Source organism: Pseudoliparis swirei, chromosome 6 (genome assembly GCF_029220125.1).
Source record: "Pseudoliparis swirei isolate HS2019 ecotype Mariana Trench chromosome 6, NWPU_hadal_v1, whole genome shotgun sequence".
NCBI lineage: Eukaryota > Metazoa > Chordata > Actinopteri > Perciformes > Liparidae > Pseudoliparis > Pseudoliparis swirei.
Genome location: NC_079393.1, coordinates 24,706,139 through 24,727,331, shown reverse-complemented (window position 1 = coordinate 24,727,331; position 21,193 = coordinate 24,706,139). Strand labels below are relative to the sequence as shown.

Sequence of the window (21,193 nt, the reverse complement as noted above, 5' to 3'; positions counted from 1 at the left end):
GGTTTGACTGTGTGTGTGTGTGCGCCCCACTCAGTTGGTTTAGCCTATTGTCAATGAGAACGAGCATGAATAACCTAGCCGGGCTCCTGCTCAGATCAAGGCTGAGTCACAGAGCTGTTGAGACTACAGCAGTCATCCTTAAAACCAAGTGGTGACATGGTCTATGACACTCAGTGCGTTTACATGATGGTATAATTCGAATCTTGCTTTAGTCGGACTATGCTATCTTTTGGGGGATCTGCTGTTATCCCAATATACATGGCAGTGAGTAATTCGAATCATTGGCCGAAAGCATGTCATATCCGATACGATAGGTGGCGCTGTTTTTATTACAACTCGTGGTGATACAGCCATTTCCGCTTGACCTCTTCACCACCACCAACAACAACATTTCGAGAAAGATGGCGAACAGAGAGCAAGGCGAAGCTACATCCCTCTACTATTCTTCCATGGTGTTAATAGGAGTACAGCGAATGCAAATGGCGCTATTGGCTGAGTTGATAACGGAGAGAAGACGCCGTCGCTTAAGGTACACGGAGAATTTAATTTATCGTCTCTTTCGACTTCCGGGTCACGACATGGGAGGGAGGGAGGGAAGGAGGGCGGAGGGATCTCGAGCATGCGCAAAGACGCAAAGTCCAGTTCCGAATCGAATTCAGAGTTACATGCCGCGAGAGTCGAATTATCAACTGGATCGGACCGAGCTATCCAGGGGTGTTAATCGGACCGAAGTCGGACCGCACATAGTCCGACTAAGGTGTTTACATGAAACGGATAATTCGATTTCAGTCCGACTAAGCCAATAATTCGATTGCATGTAACCGCACTGAGTGGCTCTAAGTTTCAATTTTGGGAATAAATGACCATGGTTTGTTGACAAGCGGTGCACAAACCATGGCCAATGCAGAAGTGTCTCAAACTTGCATTTCTCTTGTGAAAAAAGTCAGATTGTATAAAAGTCTATCAGAAAATGTCCATGGTCTCACTCTCTAGCTTCAAGTCTTCTTCAATACAGCATGATGTTCATTTAGTAAATTATCCGTTTAGAGTCAAATAGATCTCTGGGGCGGAGCTACTGTGATTGGCAGGGCACTGCCCCTATCAGAACCGTATATGGCGTTGCTACGTCACTCCTCCACATTCCAAAATATGGTAACTTTCGTTCATTTGCTGCAAAAGAGAAAGTAACATGGCGACGGCCGTAATCGAAGATGGCGATGGCAAAATTGCATTAATTTGAGGCTTCAGAAAAGCAGTCCACAAACCAACGGGTGACATCACGATGAGTACGTCAGCAGGGGACTAAAACCATCCAAAACCTAATTTCGACTCATCTACTGAGCATCAGTGATATTGGTGAGGCCAGGGGCCAACGGATAATGGGGTCAATACTAGGGCTGCAACGAACGATTATTTCGATAATCGATTAATCTGTTGATTATATTTTCGATTAATCGATTAGTCGGATAAAAAAACAAAAAAACTGTAATTTTCAACCCTTTATTCAAAACAGGGTTCGTACGGTCATGGAAAACCTGGAAAAGACATGGAATTTTTAAATGGCTACTTCCAGGCCTAGAAAAGTAATTGGAAAAAAATAAAATCCCACAATTTTTGGAAAAGTAATGCAAATATGTTATATTCAAATGTTAATTTACACAGAATATATACTGTATGCTTTGGAATTCTCATTGTTAGTTTAAATACTACATCTTCTCACTTGTTCATGTATCCACAGAGTTTTCACAAAATGTTTGGTCATGGAAATGTGGTTTCAAGTCCTGGAAAGGTCCTGGTGATCCACTAGTCAGCCTGTGGATGAACCCTGTTCACTGGTCATGTGTATGAACCCGTCACAAACAGAACTGACAGCGGTTTACTCACCTAAGTTTACTCAGCCGACTATTTGTGGGTTAAACGCGTCATACGTGTCGGTGAGGGGGCGTGGCTTATCTTTGTTAAAAAATATTTTCCGCCACGAAATAAATAACCACTATTTCTACGTTATACTTCTTGTGGAAATGCCACACACGTCGTAACATCTAGCGCCCTGGTGTCTGGGTTCATGACATCACCCGTAGGCGCACACAACTCCGTGAATATCACTCCGACGATGTGAATGACTTCCGCTTCCAGCGCCACGAGAGCAGCAGCAGCCAATTAGATTCACCAACAGCAGAGCAGCTCAGCACTGATTGGCTGTCACAACGCAGCGTTCTGATCTGTCCTATCCCTCCGCTCCGCTCTTGTTTCTCCTGCGCCGCTCTGCACTCAACTCAACTTTTTTTATACTCCGCGACTTATTGAGTGCCGTAATAATCGCGCGACACAACCAATCGATAATGAAATTCGTTGCCAACTATTTTAATAATCGATTTTTATCGATTTTAGCGATTCGTTGTTGCAGCCCTAGTCAATACCCACCGCCCATGCCACAGGCTGCTCCCCTAGCTGCCGTCTAGCGTGAGATACAGAAGTATTCGCTGCCGTACCACAGGGCAGGTTCTCTTTTTTTTCCGAGTGTGGCTTTAAGGGACTACAACTTCCATTTTGTTGTGTTGCGGAATGAACCGTAAACCTTTAAATAGGCTTGACTCATTGTTCCAGTGGTGCATATTGGTCTATAATTTCTGAAATTACAGTTTATTTTAGCATTTATTTGGCAAAAGACTTTTTGTATTCGTAGATTGAAGGTGATCATTATAAAGTCCCTAGAAGGGAGGTCTCATCTTCATTTATGGTGTGTCCAGCTGGATCATGCTTGCGGCCCATCGAACCCAATACTTGTGGGTGGGAAGTCCTATTGCTTCGCTAACTGTTGTGTTTGGTCAATGATGTCACTGCTTATAGAAAACAAAAAAGCTTTTCTGCTGATGAAAATGGAAATGCACTTCCTGTGCCAAACGTCACCGACGTGTTAAGAAGAGCAATTGTGAAAACTCATTTTTGTCAGCCACTTAAAGAGCCAAAAGTGAATCCCTCGAGAATCACATTAGGGCAATTAGTAAGAAGAAAGATTGCTACTAGTCTTGAATGCATTATGTATAACTCATAATCAGTGCGGAGTACGACATTATAAACCTCATTTCTCCCGGAGTCCTTTTGACTTCACGTCTCATAGATCCCATCGGCCTGATGGATCATCGAGGTCTGGATCGTTGAATATGCCTACTACCAACTATTCATACACTCTGTCATATTGTTACTGTGTTTTAATTTGTGTATAATGATTCCTTCTGTACACATTACATATATTGCACCTGTCCATCCTGGAGAGGGATCCTCCTCTGTTGCTCTCCTGAAGGTTTCTTCCCTTTTTTTCCCCGTGAAGGGTTGTTTGGGAGTTTTTCCTGATCTGATGTGAGGTTTTGGGACAGGGATGTCTCTGTGTACAGATTGTAAAGCACTACTTTGCGTATGTAATTGCCTCTATCTGCAACCTACGACTTGCCTCTGACAAGTTAAACTGATTGGGTTTGTTTATCCCGGGCTGAACTCAGAACCCCACATAATCCGTACAGGGGAAGAAAAGAAAAAAAGAAGATAATATCTCATGTCTGCTCATCTCTCCCTTATCTAAACAAGCCCATGTTAGTCTCCCTGAGCAATAACACGTCTCTGGCCTAGATAAATATGACCCACGTCCCACGCTAACGCAAGGAGGGTTGGGAAAAACACACATGCAGACCCACACGTATACACACACACACACACATATGTAGATACATACACACATGCCCAATGGGTGTATATTTAAGCAAAAAGACACATTTCCAAGCGCACAAAAGCAGCGGACTACACTCAAAGAAATGACTCATTGGATGAACTCAATTAAATTGTTGGCAGGTTTTCCATCCAAAAATTGTATGCAACTCCAACTCAAATTTAGCACATCAGTGCAATACAATGTAATTAAGTTAGTCCAACTCATTTGTATCAAATACATCTAAAATAAAATAACGATATTCATTAAATTAAATTAATTTATGTTTGTCCAACTCAAAATATAAACTAACTAACTAACAAAATATGCAAAATCTACACAGAAGGAACGCCCCGACTGGGAATTGAACCCACGGCCCTCTGGCTGTGAGGTAACAGTGCTAGCCACTACACCACCGTACAGCCCAGAAAGTGTCTTCACCTCATGCCAACAAATGATTTTCAGAAAGCGCATGCTCAAAGGGTAGTCCTCAATGAAACACATTTATTTTGAGTTGATATGCACACCATCTAACCTAAATAAATCTAATACATGAAAGTATTCATACATTTTGTGTTACACCCATTAAATATAAACATCTATTTTTGTAATTGATTTATTTAAATGTATCAAACAATCTTTAACCCTTGTGTTGCCTTAGGGTCATTTTGACCCGAATCAATATTACACCCTCCCCCCGCTTTAGGATTAATTTGACCCCATTCAATGTTTAATGTCAGTGTTCTTTCGGTAGTCAACAAACAAACATAAAGTGCCTCACACTTAAACTTGGAAAACAATATTAATTCTAATAATTTTCTGGAGGTTTTAATTGCTGGCGTCAAATTGAACCCAAAGGGTAAAATATGTTAGTAAATATAAAGGTAACAGGAGGGTGAAACATTGAATCGGGTCAAAATGACCCAAAGGCGGGGGGAGGGTGTAATATTGATTCGGGTCAAAATGACCCTAAGGCAACACAAGGGTTAAATGTGTCACCTCTAAGAAAGGCTTGAATCGTTTTTGTGAGTGTAGCCTAAATAAATCTAATACATGAAAGTATTCATACATTTTGTGTTACACCCATTAAATATAAACATCTATTTTTGTAATTGATTTATTTAAATGTATCAAACAATCTTTAAATGTGTCACCTCTAAGAAAGGCTTGAATCGTTTTTGTGAGTGTAGCCTAAATAAATCTAATAAATGAAAGTATTCAAACATTTTGTGTTACACCCATTAAATATAAACATCTATTTTTGTAATTGATTTATTTAAATGTATCAAACAATATTTAAATGTGACACCTCGAAGAAGGGCTTGAATCGTTTTTGTGAGTGTAGCCTAAATAAATCTAATACATGAAAGTACTCATACATTTTGTGTTACACCCATTAAATATAAACATCTATTTTTGTAATTGATTTATTTAAATGTATCAAACAATCTTTAAATGTGTCACCTCTAAGAAAGGCTTGAATCGTTTTTGTGAGTGTAGCCTAAATAAATCTAATAAATGAAAGTATTCAAACATTTTGTGTTACACCCATTAAATATAAACATCTATTTTTGTAATTGATTTATTTAAATGTATCAAACAATATTTAAATGTGACACCTCGAAGAAGGGCTTGAATCGTTTTTGTGAGTGTAACCTAAATAAATCTAATAAATGAAAGTATTCATACATTTTGTGTTACACCCATTCAATATAAATATCTTCGCTTTGTAATTGATTTATTTAAATGTATCAAACAATATTTAAATGTGTCACCTCTAAGAAGGGCTTGAATCATTTTTTTGAGTGTAGGAGGGATAGCGAGTCGCGCACACACAGACATTAAAGTCCTTTAATGGATGGTAATTGGGGACACAGAGCAGATTATTGCTTCAGGAAAAACAAAAACAATAAGCAGCAACTCTCAATTGTGGTGCTTTAGTGAAACATTCCAGGACAGTTGCCAGAAACAACCAGAGCAAAAGAAGCGAGAATAGGTGCACAGGGAACCACACCGGGCTCATTTGGCTCCTCTCCCACGGCACAAAAACAGTCCTGACATTGCAAAAGTAGCCACGTAATTAACTCGCCGAGAATAAACGGTCAGGAATATGAATTGCTATGTTAATTTATTCCATGATGTAAACCGCTCAGATGAAGAGAAGCAGAGTTTGATGGATTAAGGTTGTTTAATTTCAGTTTCTTTTTAAAGTCTCATGCTGCATCTTCTCTTATGTGACCGGGACATAACGGACGGCGTATTTACTAAGAGGCAATCATCCTGAAAAGTAATTTCTGTGACCACATCCATCCAATGAAGTAGCGTAGAGTCCTTAGAACGATGGCCACTTGCAGGAGACATCTTATTTCGGGTAGTCAACTTCTTAGAAACCACAAATATTCTATAACGAGCAACTGCACACAACTGTTTTTTTTTTAAAACTAAATAAAATAACTATACTGTGATAAAATTGACATTGATATTTCTGAAAGAAATGTATAAAGCATTGGCCGGTATACTGTAAACTGAAAATGAATCCAAATGCCATCTACAGTCCTAATCTTCACGGCCAATGCTGAGCAAGAATTGACAATTTGAGACTAATTTAAATAATAAAATACAAGAATGTACACGCCCCCTAATCCATTGCCCGCTCCTTGCCTATCCCCACTGCATTTATCCTTTAAAAAAATGTTTTATTACTATTTTCATAACTATTGTGGGGCATTACAATAATAGCACACTTTGTGTTCTGGGAATTAAGCCAAAAGCACATCACAGAATCTGGTGAATCAGTGTTAAGGACTGATTATCTAGCACCAGCGATGGGCTTTCCTACACTGTGACGAGAGTGTGTAGATGAGGCATTAAGTTGTTTCATTTGTGTTAATTTAGCGGCTGGCCAGCAGTAGCTAACGAATAGCTTGCCTATTCAACTATGTTTTCTTACTAACGTTACACCACGCTGTGTCCCTCCTCCTGGCTATAGTCTCAGCTCACGGGGAGTCATCTCATCCAGTGCCCCATGCCATATCACCATTTCCCGAGCTACTGGTTATATTTGTTGACTGCCTCGAGGCTTTAGTCGCACGGAGGTTCATCTTCATGAACAATGCATTCATATTTGTATGCCCTGGTGTATATCTGGATGGCTTTTCTCCCATTAACCATGACCAACTGTCTTCAACGGTTTCTACTACTCAACCGTCTACCTGTCTCCTGGACCCCATCCCGACGAGACTGCTTAAAGACATGTTGCCTTTAATTGGCAGCTCTCTATTAGATATTATTAGTGTGTCTTGGCTAACAGGCCATGTACCACATTCCTTCAAAGTAGCTGTTTGAGGATACACTGAGCACCTATCTCCTCTTCTCTCTCTACTTATGGATGCATTTTCATCTCTCCATTGCACATGATTAACTATGCTTCCTCGCCGGAGTCGTTGTGACTTCACATCTCATAGGGTCCATTGGACCTGGCTGTGTGGACCGGCCTCCTGTCATGGCCCTGCTGATGCCCCCCACTCCCCCTTTCTGGATCGTAGACCATGCCTACTACGAACTATTCATACACTCTGTCATACTCATTGAGTGTGTTGTAACTATGTAATGATTCCTTCTGGTCACATGACATCTATTACTTCTATCCATCCGGGGAGAGGGATCCTCCTCTGTTGCTCTCCTGGAGGTTTCTTCCTTTTTTTCCCCCGTGAAAGGGTTATTTCTATGCTGAATCTGTAGGCGCTGGAAACGATTTTGGTACCGGAAGTGTCCCGAATGCCGCTGTAATCCGACAAGTATTGACCAATCAGGTTCGAGCAGGCTTTGGTTAAATGCAGGTTGGTTCCCTCTATAAACCAACCGTGGCTAAATAATTAAGCTTTGTAATAGTGTTTGAGGACAATCCAAACCAGATTGTCTTTTTATTTTAGAGGGTATGATTTAAATTTCTTTAATAGTTATTCTTGTCATTATCATCCTCGTCGCCAATAAAATCTAATAAAATCCAATAAAATCTTAAATTAATAGGTAAAAATGAAACACCAAAGTGTGGTTTACATGTTGTGCCGTGTCATTTGCAAGTGCTTTTTCAAGTGTTTGATTGTAAAATTAAATGTTATTTCATTGGCCAAAGTGCATTCTGGGAATCCACCAGCTATTGCTTTTCAAAATGGTGTTGTTGGTGGGGTTAGGCCTTCCGACCTTGGGGCGAAGTTAAACTTTAAACACTTTGGTGGCAGCTCATCTCTAGAGGCCTTCGTTATTTTCCCACACATGGATAGTAAGTGTCAATAACTACTGCGGATTACGCAACAAAAAAGTGTCCGACGGATTTGCCAATATTTAATAAACCAGATTGTCAACTTTAATTTCGTTCAAGCTCCCACACGTTTCCATTTTCTGCTCGCCGCCTTGTACTCCGCCGGGACTCCGAGGTTCGAGACTGGGAGGTATTTATAGTGCGGGGAAAGAAAACCAAATAGAGCAGGAAGTGATGAGATGTTTGCGTTTCAACCGTATTAATCAAAGTGATCCGAGCAAGAGGGTGTTCCAAAATCACCTTTCAGCCAAAACCAAGGTGCTACTTGGAGCTTCAAAAGCAACAAGGTTACCGTGTTCTAGTTTGTGAGAACTGATACGAGGGACCACGCTAAAGTAAAAGTAAAACAATTTAATAAAAAAACATTCACAAAATCACTTTCAATAGTTTGTGGGAAATGTTTAAAATTGTTGCCTTAGAGCCAATAACTCTACAAAATCCTGTTTTTTATTTTTTGAAGGAAGAATATATTTAGAAACTAGCATCATTTTCTGCACATTCTCCCGGGGCGAGCCCTTGCTGTGCAGAACCTGTCCAGGCAACAAAACTATTTCAGGAAAAAATAACTACTCTGTCACGTTTGGGAAAATGTCGTGGTTTGCCGCCCGCCAACCGTCCAACGGCAGAACAATCTGAAAGCGGAAGTCGGAATGTTTTTCTCATTCTCCGCATGTGTTTGTGCTTGAGCAGGCAGCCACTCTTAAAAGCATGGCACGACCACAGGGTACCTTTAATTGGATTGATTTCATCAAGGGATGTTGATGATGAACCGTTTAACCATTAAATGAAAACATTTACATATTAATGCAATTGACAATTAAAGAAAAACTCGGGAGGAGCATCACGTCACTAAATGCGAAATGCTGGTCCACCTTCAAAAAAAGGTCAGCCTTGGTGAGAGTTGTTGCCAACTTGTAAGGGTTCTTTACTTACTCTCAAACAATACAAACAATACAGTAGGAACTTGGGGAAAGATGCCATGCCTGACCCTAACCCAAACTAATGAGCTCATCTGTTGGGCCCTCATCCTCACCTGGAACTGGCCGGTGTAGTCGTCATCCGTGGTGCCCTCTCTGCCCTCTTTCAGCGCGATGAGGGTGAAACCCCGGAAATAAGCGGGGCTGGTTGCCATGAGGACCACTGTAAAAGAGGAGGAGAGTGAGTGTGTTGTTTTTGAACTCCAGGTGGTAGACAGAAAAAAGCATCTGCACACATGGAGTTCACGGCACGTGACATAAAAAACATGAACATGTCTAGCAGCCCAGCGCGTGAGTGCCGGGTGTGATTGGTGGAAGAGTTCAGGATTGAACCCGAGCTTTAGCTTCTTACACTAATAACAAAGAGCCTGTCAATCTCACGCCGGGAAGGATTTTATGTTGCTTACTCTAGTGCCCTAACCTTGGATTTTCAAACAAGCCCATTTATCTTCAAATCTGACCGGGAAGATGTCAATATTTTACTTCTTTTTTTTAAGTAAACTAATTTTCTGGTTAAAGGCTGTGTACTAATTTCTATTTATCTGCCCCTGAGTTTTATCCTTCACAGATCTTTGATAGCTGATGAGATTGTAGCCTTGCATTGCTAAATGTGGCCCCACTAAAAGATCATGATATGGAAAATGATGTCAGTAGGGAGACTTCAACACAAGATTTTGAGGTTTGTCAAAACTGTCAAACTTGTAACATGGAAAAAGCCCCCCCATCACATCACTGTTTTTTAAATTATGATATATTTCTGTTATTAATGATTGTTGAAATTTCCTAGCAGTTCTGAACTTCACTGTGAGTAGACCGAAGTTGTGACAAGCACACAGGATAGGGACTTTTCATTTGTCGCGGTCAATTGGAACCGAATCTGTGAGCGTGACCCCTCATTTGCAGTGACAGGAGAGGAAGTGAATACAGGTCAGACAGTATAACACTAAGAAGCCTCATGAGGCAACAACTCTCCCCGCAGGAGCCCGAGGAGCTCATGCCAGCTGGTGTCTTCCAGGCTGAGATTTTAGATTACTTGCAATGTAGACACATCCAAGTTTTCTCTAGGAGGATAGGCTCCTGTGAATTGTCGTGTGCATATATATTCCATGTTTAACTTGACACACACTTAATGTGGCGCATCTTTACGCACTGATTGCGCAAATGGAAAAATACAAGTCTACCTCTGTAGGTGGTGCCCGGCTGATAGGTCTCCGGGTCCCCCTCCACTCTGAGTCTGAACTCGTTGTGCCCATCCCTCCGTGTCCCCTGGGTCTGCGCCCGGAGGATCCGCCCGCAGTAACCGTCCAACCTGCCGCCGGCGGGCTCCTCCACGAAGGAGACGGCGTTGCACACGAAGCTCGAGACGAAATAGCAGAGCAAAAACAGCACGTGGAGGTACATTCCCATGTCGGAGTCCGGAGATGAGTGTGTTCAACCACCCCGCAAAAAAGAGAGAAAAGAACCCAAAACACTCAGTAGAAAAGGCAAAACAGTGGACAGAGGATCAGCTCCAGCCCCCTTCCCACATGAACTCCCGAACCGAACTACGGCGGCGTCACAGTCAGTGTTAAAGGTGAAGAGAAGGAGACGAGTACATCCTGAACTGGCGAGAGAGAGCGAAAGAGAGCGAGAGAGAGAGAGAGCGCGCGCGTCAGGGGCGCGCGGCTTAACGGGTGTTAGAGAGGAGCTGCTGCTGCTGCTGTTCCCGGATCAGTGTGTCCAGCGTTGACGGGAGAGCCTGGGAAGCAGCGGGGTGGGTGGGTGGGTGGGAGGAGGGGGGGCTTGCTAAATAACCAAGCGGGAGTGCACGCGGCTGTCTCCTTGATGTTTAGGCGAGGGAAGGTCCAAAGCTGGAACTCCGTACTTTTAATCAGCCAGCCAGTCAGCCAGACAGCAAGACAGCCAGTCCTCTCCTGTCTGCCTGTATGTGTAGATCGCTCACGCGCCTCCTGGGGAAACATAAAAGTGTTCTGTTCGCTGTTCATAAGCGACATTTGTTTACCGAAATGTTTTCTTTGTCCCGTGCGTATTTACGCATCATCGGTGTTGCTGTCACGAGAGTGCAACGTGTATTGTATGACCAAATGAGCAATAAGCATAACTTAGTATCACATACAACGCAGTACTGTTCAATACACTGACGTTAAATACACCAGATTACAATATGAGCCGCGTGCCCCTCCTATTAACGGAAGAAAACACATGATGTTATGAATTGCACACTCAATTAAAGTAATTCTGTTGAACCTTGAGGGGAGGTTTGGACAGGAGCTGTGGCATTTTTCTGTAGATTAAATGCACACTTTTCTCTCTGGACATCTGGTGTACACGACGCTTTCTCTTTCACAACAAGAAACTCATGTTTACAAAAGGCCTAGTGGCCTCTAGGTGTCGCCACAGCATCTTTGCGCCGTTGAGTGATCCAGAGCTACGTAGTAATTGTGTCACTCTCCTCATCACTGGCCCCCTTTACTCTCCTGTCTCCTCACGTTTTATTACAGCGCAGAGAAAAGTGAGAGGAATTATGGAAATGGGGGGTTTAAAGTCGCATATTAAATGTGTAGTTTTGAATCAGCTGAAGCAATATGTTAATATGTTTTAGCAGGTAGTTGTTTGTGTTTTTCATCCATTTCCTTTTTGTTGTTGTCATTTATCTTGTTCAATTGTTACGTTTTGTTATCCTTATTGAGTCTTTCTGTGTCACAAAGAGGAAAAAATACTTTGTATTAACTTATTCCTGTATATTTACTACAATCAAATGGTGTGTGTGTGTGTGTGTGTTACCCAACTGAAAGCAGAGAGCTGGAGATGGTTAAGCCCAACAGCCTGGATGTCTCTGACTGAACTATAAACTGTCTGACGTCTGTGTACAAACTCGACCGAGAAGGGAGTTGAGATTAGGATGAAAACAACCTGTTTGAAAACCAGCCAATAACATTCCTCCGCTTAAAAAACATCCAATTCAGTTTGAGGATGTCAATGTTGCTGTGAAACCTTCCAGTTTCCTCTCAGCTGCATTCGTATGCATATTTAATTCATACAAAGTTTTACTTTTTGTAATTTTTTAATTGCTTTTTATTATCAAGTATTATTATTTTGAATACATTTATTTTATTATTATTATTTATTTTGTTGTCAGATGCTCGTAGCCTATGAGAGTTTATACATGTTAATACATAAAGTAAAGATGACAAAGACATGGTTTACATGGGTTTTTTCTGTCTGTGTTGTTTGGGGAGATATTTGTTAGTTTTGATACTGAATGTATACTTATACATCTCCAGTGTTGATAATACCTTTTCGAGAAAGAAAATTCACCACAGTATCAGTATTAAATAAAATGTCTGAATAGGTGTCTCTTTGAGTAAAATCCCTGCTTTTTCAAAGTCTTACTGCAACCCTAATAACACGTGCATTTGTCTTTTGTCAACTTGCCTGGTTGAATAAAACTTTCATTAAGGGTAATAAGGTTGTGAAACAGGAAGCGCAGGCCAAAAGGGTGTATTAAATATGAAAAGTGCACTGATCTTCGTGGGTGGAAGTCATTTCCTTTAATGGATCCGCAAGCCTTTAATATCGTGCTCAAGTGTGTCATAGAAATTCATTTTACAAAGCTTTTTTAAATATTCTGCTCACACAAGGCTTTTGCTTTATTTAGGTCCTTATTTCTATCGTAAGTAATAAAAATGGATTTCATGTCATTAATATGTGTAATATAAGATGTGTCATCAAGTTCCTCAACGTGGCAAGTATGCCTTATGTTGTGGCTGGATTTCTTCCTTTTCGTCGATTCTGACTAATCTCTTAACCTGATGCTTATAAACTTATTTCTCTCTCCTATCTGACTGCTGGTGAGACGCCACAGGATACTCACCCTCTGGACCTCAGAAATCAAACACCCACAGGACACAGAGAGTTTGGATCAGAGTTCAATTCACGTAGATTTATTTGTAACCAACAGTTTCACAAATAAACCTGGTCTGGGTCCGGTATTAAAGACAACGACCTCCTCCACATCTGTCTTTCCCAACCCCGAACAAACACAAACACATATTATTTATACATCAGCCTCAATGCAGGTGCCGCCTCCGTCCACTCCCTCATTACATATTAGAACTCGTCACTCAGTGTGACCTCAGTGTGACCTCTGTCCCAGTCCAAGCTGGTTACTTTAAGGAATGTGAGGTTTCTTGCTGACGTCTCCCCCCTCGTCTCTCTTATCGTTATTGTGTCTGAGCCTCCTGGTCCTCTCTGCAGTCTCCTCTCTACCGGTTAAGACTGGAGCAGCACAAGGCCGCTGGGTCTGTCTCTGTCTGGCGTTGTTGACCCTTGTCTGAGGGAGAGAGCTGTGTGTGCCCTCTCAATCATCTTTGTAGATGTAATTTAAGCCTAATATAACACAATGTAAAAGTTTAATACACCCTATGTATATATGTTGTGGAAACACCCAATTTGAAACATTTTAACCACCACATTCCCCCCTTGGGAGACAGAAGTCTTCCACAAAACACAAAGTTGTTGGTCCTCTGAGTCTTCTGGTTCATGTACTTTGCGTACAGCAGGGAACCACTCATGCATAAGGTTACTAGCACCTTGTGGATGAATGCATGAGCTGCTGCAGGTCTTCTTTGGGGTGGAGCACGAGGGGACGTTACAACTTATCTCTTGTTATCCGTTATCATCACATCATGTAAGTACACAGAAATTCCCTTTTATAAGGGTTACACTTTACTAATGTTACTTAAGGCAACTAGTTGATGGCAGAATATGCTGTTTTTCCTCAGGTGGTTAGACCTGGTAACAAATGCAAGCTACATTATTTTAGGCTATCAAATAAGTTCATCAAAATCAGAGTTTTTTATTTATTATTATTATTTTTTAAGCCCCCCCCATATACCCCGATCTTAGTGCAGGTCAATTTTACCTTCAGGTCCGATCATGACTAGAACCTCCGTTCTCCTTTGACTTAGGGTACCTGTATGTTCTGCGAGCGTCCTGAGCACTCATCTCCTCCAACTTCTTCAGCACGTCACGATAGGAGGATGGCTGTCCGTGGCCGGGTGGGGAGTTGCTCTTCCCGGCCTCCCAGTGAGGAAGCCTCGTCTGGTAGGCTGTCCCCGGGGCCTCACCCCCAGGGGATTCCGGCCCGTCTTGCCGCGTGGTCGGATGGGGCACCTCTACCCCCCCCCCCCCCCCCCGTGGAACCCCGTTTCGGCTACGGGGCCCCGAGTGTGGCATACTGCCCCAGGCCTGGACGGAATGTTGACCCCTGCCCCCGGCTGCTCTGTGAATCAGTGACTTCAGACAGGTGGTGAGCAGTAACCCTCCTACCACCATCAGGACAACTGGTATGAGGGTACTGATCAGAATGGTGACCACTCTCTGCAGTCCCCCTTGCCCCATGTTCCACCAGCCAGCATCCATATGCGCCACCCCGGCCTGCTTGCTGGGTCCAAAGGCCTGGGCTATGGTCTTCAATGTGTGTATGACGTGGGTCATGTTGGCCGTGACGTCCCCCGCCAGGGTGTAGCACGTTGCCGTCTCGTTTGGGTACAATGCGGCACATAGTCCTCCCTCCTTTGCTAGTAGGAAGTCCAATGCCGCTTCGTGCTGTAGTAATGCCAACCTCTGGCTCCTCAGTGAGTCTAAGAGGAATTGGAATCCCTGGATGGTCTCGTTGGCGAATTCTTTCAGGGTGTAGGTGATGTTGTCGATGTGGTTGGCCAGAAACGGCACTCCGTAGAAAGGGAACAGACCAATGCCCCATTTTTCTCCCAACGAGATTCGGAAATGGAAGTCTTTTATGGTGTTGAACTGTGCACGGGACCTCTTCTCCCTTGCCTGGTTTGGCCTCGTTGTGTCGTTTAGCGGTCGTTCCAGTGCGACCTCCGCCGCTTGATATGGTAACTTCAACATGGCCATACCACAACACCCATTGAAGTTGTGTGGTAGCACCGGATACGCGTGGTTCCCGCATGCCCACCACATTCCTTTCATTGCAATGTGGTGCACTACGGTGTGGAGGGGGCTTGGATATACTACGATGGCCTGTGGTCCACTGGCACTCTCCACCTCCATGTTGTAGATTTTCCCCAGTCTTCGTCCAAAGGGCTCCCCTTCATGGACCTTACAGTCACCTAGTCCCAGCTGTTGCCCTGTTCCATTCCCACACCTACACCACCGTAAGGGTCCCGGCCGGACCGGGATTCCCGAGATCTCTCCCTCAGGTGTTTTTCCCGGTTTTCGGCTTATGGCGGTCTTAAGCCACTGACATTCGAGTACGGGGTTGACATCTTCAATGCCTGCTGGTCTGCTTCCTGGCTTAGTTGCGTCATAGCCTTGCATTATGCGTACTGCCGTGCTAGCACACCGTCCAGACAGTGGGACCACCACTGGTCTCAGCCACATCTTCCCAGGTTAGCGGAATGGGCACCCGTACCAAGTACAGCTTGGGAGGTCTTTTCCCGGTCAGTCCGTATGATAGTTATTGATGCCACTGGTTCCCTTGTGTGTCTGCTTTAAAGGCTGGTTGGATTGGTCATTTTAATCCCAGAAATATTAACATGCCAGGCTTGACAATAGGTTTATTAAAAAAACAAAAACATGATGATGCAGCACTTTCCTGCAATGCTTCAAGGGAGTAGGTGGAAGTAGAAAGATGCACTCGTTAGCAGACAGATCTCTGTCTGTATGATGTGATGAATACAACCCAATGGATCGTAACAAGCAGTGACGTATGCAGCTGTAAGTATGATGTAAGTAATGTATGTCGGCTCAAAGTTGCTAAATCAGACATTTCAAATCTGTCTTGCCAAGACTAAATTAAACTGTGTGCCGGTAGTTCTGTTAGCTAGTTTGCCAAACACCTCCCCCTCTGTGTCTCTGGGCCCAGAGTAGCTGAAGGGGAGTCAGCAGGCGGTATACAAAACAGGCAACAAAAAGGGGGCGTTTGGAGAAAGTGTGAGTCACCATGACCACGAGAGGTCCTTAAGCGTGCAGCCTGAACTGGCCACCTGAAATATTAAGAGCAGTTTGCTGCAGCAGAATGTGAAACTATAGCTGCTGACAGACAGAGTTGCACACTCACTCACGAGAGCACTGATATTGTGCCGACTGGCTCACCTACAAAACGTCTACATTTGGTCACTGTTTAATCAGGTGACTGCCAGACTCCTTTAATACATTACTCAATGTAATAGATGTGTAATAGATTTAATTTCGGCTGATATTAACCTCTGAAGGCTCTTCTGTGAACTAAGTTAAAAGGAACAGTTTGTAACATTCTTATTCCCTCAGAAATGTTATTTATTTGATCAACATTTCCTATTTGTTTCCACTGAGAAATGAATCACTTTAAAGCTGGGTGAATTGTGAAAAGTCTGTTTGATAAGTTAATTTACATTTTAAATGAAAAGGTAAGGTCTTTAATTTCTTCCTGTCAGAGGAAATCCTCCTCTAACCTGTTGTTAACATCGGATTTTTACTTCTTTTTTTTACAACACAATTCAGCGTACTTCTTAATACATTGTTAGCTCCGTGTAAAGGGAATGAACTCTTCGGCCTCAACGACGCACATCAGACGTAGTCACAGATCTACTGAGTGAAACATGATGCTGAATCTGGCGGTCGAACTGTCTGATAACCAATTTCCAAAACTACATTCTGAAGCAGCCCCATTTTAAGTGCTGCCCACTTCTTTCTCTATCAGTGTCTCGACCATCTTGGGTAGGAAACCTTCCAGGAAATGAAAGAAGTCCTGAAAAACTCCTGTCTTGTCAGTGATTGGCTCGAGCTGCCGTGTAATTCTTGCTGTGTAGTTCTGAGCCTATTACTAATAATAATTTGAATGTCTTATAAATTAAGCTTCGAAGCTCCGAGCTGTTGGGTACAGCACTAGTTAGGGATAGGATTTGGATTGTGATATTAACAGCCAATATTAAACGGAATATGATGATGTGGTATTGTCGCAACAAGGACAGAAACACATGACTTTCAAAATGGAGCCGTTATTTGAACTGCTATTACATTGCTATTACATAGATTTTCTTTAATGTTGAAATATTTGAAATATAATGTTCACACTTTATTATATCTTATTATTTACATAACTTTAAAATTCTAAGCTTTGTCGGATGCCAACGCCCCCGGCCGATCACACCACCATGTGGTTTCCAGAGTAACCACGATTTGACACTATAACCTCCGAAACGGCAACTTCATCAAGTATGAGGGGACAAACCATGCCATACAAAAAAATAAGAAGTAAGATAAACACATGGAGGTCAGAAAATACTGGATATTTGTATTGAACCTAACTTGACACTGTTCTAAAGCGATGTGTAACTCTGGGAGCTGCACAAACTGTGCTGCAGTGCGGGCTGAAGAAATGAGATGGAAATGTTTTGGCGTTTGCCCGCTCGCAAACGAGATTGAATTCTTGAATCACGGAAGATGATGACATGTCGATGACACATGGCTCTGTTCCTCTGAATGCACACAGTCCACGTCACTCCCTTTTCCTTTAACTGGAGGAAACGCCTGGTCGGCCATGCAACAGTGAGTCTGCCAACAACATTATAGGGACTGAATATCTATAACAAAGTGTCAATCTGTTGCACTTATCCAAAATTATTTAATGCACGAGGCATCATTTACATGAACTTACATCTCCTGAAGCCAAATTGATCATTCACGACAGATTGGTGGAGATGTAACACAATATTACTTTCATGCAGTCCCCCTGCATGGACATCTCTGTTTCCAAACACCTCACTGCCCTGAAACTCACCACCGATATCTGGTCCTGTCAATCAAATTTAACAAGCATACAGATGGAGGGAGGTAGTGTCGGGGTGTGTGTGGGGGGGGGGGGGGTTAGTGGCAGCCCTCAGAACCAGACGGGGGGAAAAGACTGAACGCTGTACACTCTGCATCCACGGAGCCAAAAGGCTTCAGTCCAGGTTGTTCCGAGCCGTCCGATCACCAATTAAGGACAGCCAGGAGCAAAGTACCACACAGTTGAGTCACTCCGCTGGAATAAGTGCTTAGTCGGGGCTGGAAATAATCACCCAGCTCACCGTCCTAATGAGAGGAAAACGCAATGTTTCAAATGTAGTTCGACCTCATCAAAATCTTGAAACAACATCCCACCCCGCATGTCCACAGCAGGATGGAATAATGGTGCTGACATTTGGAGATGGAGCAGGCAATCATCTCCTCCTGTGTTCTCTCCGCTGCACCTTTACCACCAACTAAACTGCACTCCTTTTAATGCATTCTAAGTGAATGTGAGTCTCTTTTTTTCTTCCACTTTGGCATCCTCCTCCTTGTCATCACACTTCTGTTGAAAGGCACCGATTAGCCACAACACAGGAGTGTGTCTGTATGGAAAGCAGTGTTGGTCGATCTGTCTGTCCACTTTTTGTCCACACGTGTTCATTTATTTGGTGCTACAGAAACGCAAAGTCCTGCCATTTCTTTTGGTGGACCACCGTGGGACCTTATCTCGGGGAACAACACTTTTTTTTATCCCATTTTAATTGTGCCATGAATTACACTATTGATTTGGTCAATAGAATTTTGCTATAGAAATATGTCTCTAGAAGGACTAAAACATGCATTCTCTCTACTGAAAAGCATGGGGCGACTCCTGTTGCAAGTCTATGAGAAAATTACCCTCTTTATGTATGGTAACAAATACCATAAAGTGGGGTCTGCTTTAGGGGGCCGGTTTACTGTGGGTTGATGCTGTTACCAGAGCCGTATATCTCGTCGCTATGTCACTCCTCCGCAATCTAAATATAGTAACTTCCATCCACTGGAAGCAAAACGGAAATCAGACAAACCACAAACTAATTGGTCGCTAATTCTTCCTATCGCCTATTATTCACAATACACCAGAACAATTTATGATTAGACAAACTAATGAAAATACAAACACCCTGCTACAAACCAAAGCATATGGCTAATTATTATGCTAAATGATGTCATATGACATTCCCAGTTGCAATATTTGTTTTCCAACCATAGAGAAGGTATGATGTGCCTTTACTTTGATTGTCTTACCTTAATATTTTAACCATAAACTGAATTTTTTTAAATCAGGAAGATCCATATTGTAATTTTGCACTATATATGTGCTTATGTTTGTTGCAGGGAGTGTGTATTTTTGGAGCAATGGGCTTTTCGAATAAAAGAGACTTTTCTATGATAATTCTGATGGATCGTGGAGGTCTCCATCGTGGAAAAAGCCTACTATGAACTATTCATACACTCTGTCATATTCATTGAATGTATTTTAACTCTAAATCTGTCCTTCTGTACACATTACATCTATTGCATCTGCCCATCCTGGAGAGGGATCCTCCTCTGTTGCTCTCCTGAAGGTTTCTTCCCTTTTTTCCCCCCTGAAGGGTTATTTGGGAGTTTTTCCTGATCCGATGCGAGGTTTTGGGGCAGGGATGTCTATGTGTACAGATTGTAAAGCACTCCGAGACAAATTTGTAATTTGTGAAACTGGGCAATACAAATAAACTGAATTGAATTGAATTAAAGGTTACCAAAAACTAACCAAAATAACGTACTCCTGGTCTTATCTGGTTTGATTTTTGAAAGCATCGGTCTTTTGTATTCAGTACCATACAATATTGTATAGCATTGCTGTGTACACTTCTTCAAATGGAACTACTGTGTAGTGAATCCAATAGTTTTAACTACATCTTAAATTGTTGCAAATTGCTGCAAATTGCTGAATTTCAGCAAGTCATTCGGAGTGCTGTTTTCCCCACATATAAAATATATTTTTAAAACAGCATTAAATAGATCTCAGAAGATCTCATTAGATCTAGCAAACAAGGTCAAAAAACACTATCTTTAAAACAAAAAACCCACCATGTCCTGAATTAAAGAATTCTGGAGAATACGGTCCAAACAACATTTCCATTACCACTGACTCATCTGAGTGTTATAAAGTAAAGTCTCACCCCTGAATGAAAAAGTGAGAGCAATGTTCCAGACACAGCTGCGATGTATACCATTAAAACTGACTCAATGGAGAAGCTATAGACATAATGGCAGAATGACGGCACATGTGCCAGAGCTAACGGGAGGTAAGGTCTTAAACAGCTAGGGCAGCATTACTTCCAAAATGTAGCTTTTCCAACATGGCACTGAGATTCGCTCTGGTCTTCGAAACAAACATGGAAATCTTTCTGCTTCTCTAGCAATGCTAACGGTGTTACCGGCTCCAGGGAGTCATCTATCTGACTACTGACTACTATTGGAGGCGTAACCATGACATGTTGTGCAGACATTCATTCAGAGGAGTCCAAACTAGTTTGGTGAACTCCAGGCATTTATTTATACACCAAAATATTGAGGTTGACGTTTGTGGTGTTGAGTGAAATAACGATTAACTCTACTTTACGCTCACATATGGCACCATCGTCATCATCAGCACTTTGGGATGAGTGCCAATTGGTAAACGTTAGCATGCTACATACAAATTGAGATTTGAACCTGGGAAACAGGACACCTCTTAACGCTTATTATTCATAAACCCTAATAGTCTGAAAAATGTCCCATTTGTCTGGAATCCCATTATCGTTATTGTAAATCTGCCATGTGAATTAAAGTATTTCATACCATAAGAGCCTGAGGGAACTTCAAATGGATGTAAAAATGACAATACATATAGTACCTCATTTGCATATCACGCAGCTGAGGTCCGTGCCAATAAGGCTGTATGATATTCTGGAGATTTAAAGATGTTGGATATCTTTTTCTTGTGACTATATATTTATCTTACACTGTGTGCTGTTTTAATTGTTTGTATAACATTATCATCATCACAGTCATTAACTATATTGGAAGTGGTCATTACTGTGATGGCGGAGGTCAGCTGTATACAGTCTACTGACTGGAACTCAACTTTTACAATGATGTATGTTTGACAGTTATTCTGTGACATATTTAATTAGATTACAGTGCAATGAATCATTGTTGAATTATAGTCAAAAGCGAGCAATTAACGCTGTTTCTTTTCTTTTTACATGTGTAGAGGTCACGCAGCAAGGTCATGTATCGTGTTTACAGACTGACTTTACTGATTGTTAACTCAACGCAAACATTTCTGCTTTCAGTCTTTAACTGTGTTCAACACTTTAACCTATACACACTCTACATGAACATGAA

General features: G+C 42.2%; 1 protein-coding gene across 1 annotated transcript in view; it reads right to left on the bottom strand.

Moving 5' to 3' along the window:
* Positions 1-10,682, bottom strand: part of LOC130194988 (spondin-1-like) — a 98,205-nt gene extending 87,523 nt beyond the window's left edge. The window contains exons 1-2 of the mRNA XM_056416214.1: positions 10,183-10,682; positions 9,058-9,164 (exon numbers count right to left, since the gene is read on the bottom strand). Coding sequence (XP_056272189.1) covers positions 9,058-9,164; positions 10,183-10,408 — 333 coding nt within the window. The 5' untranslated portion in view covers positions 10,409-10,682. The remainder of the gene's footprint in view (positions 1-9,057; positions 9,165-10,182) is intronic.
* Positions 10,683-21,193: the final 10,511 nt, after the last annotated feature.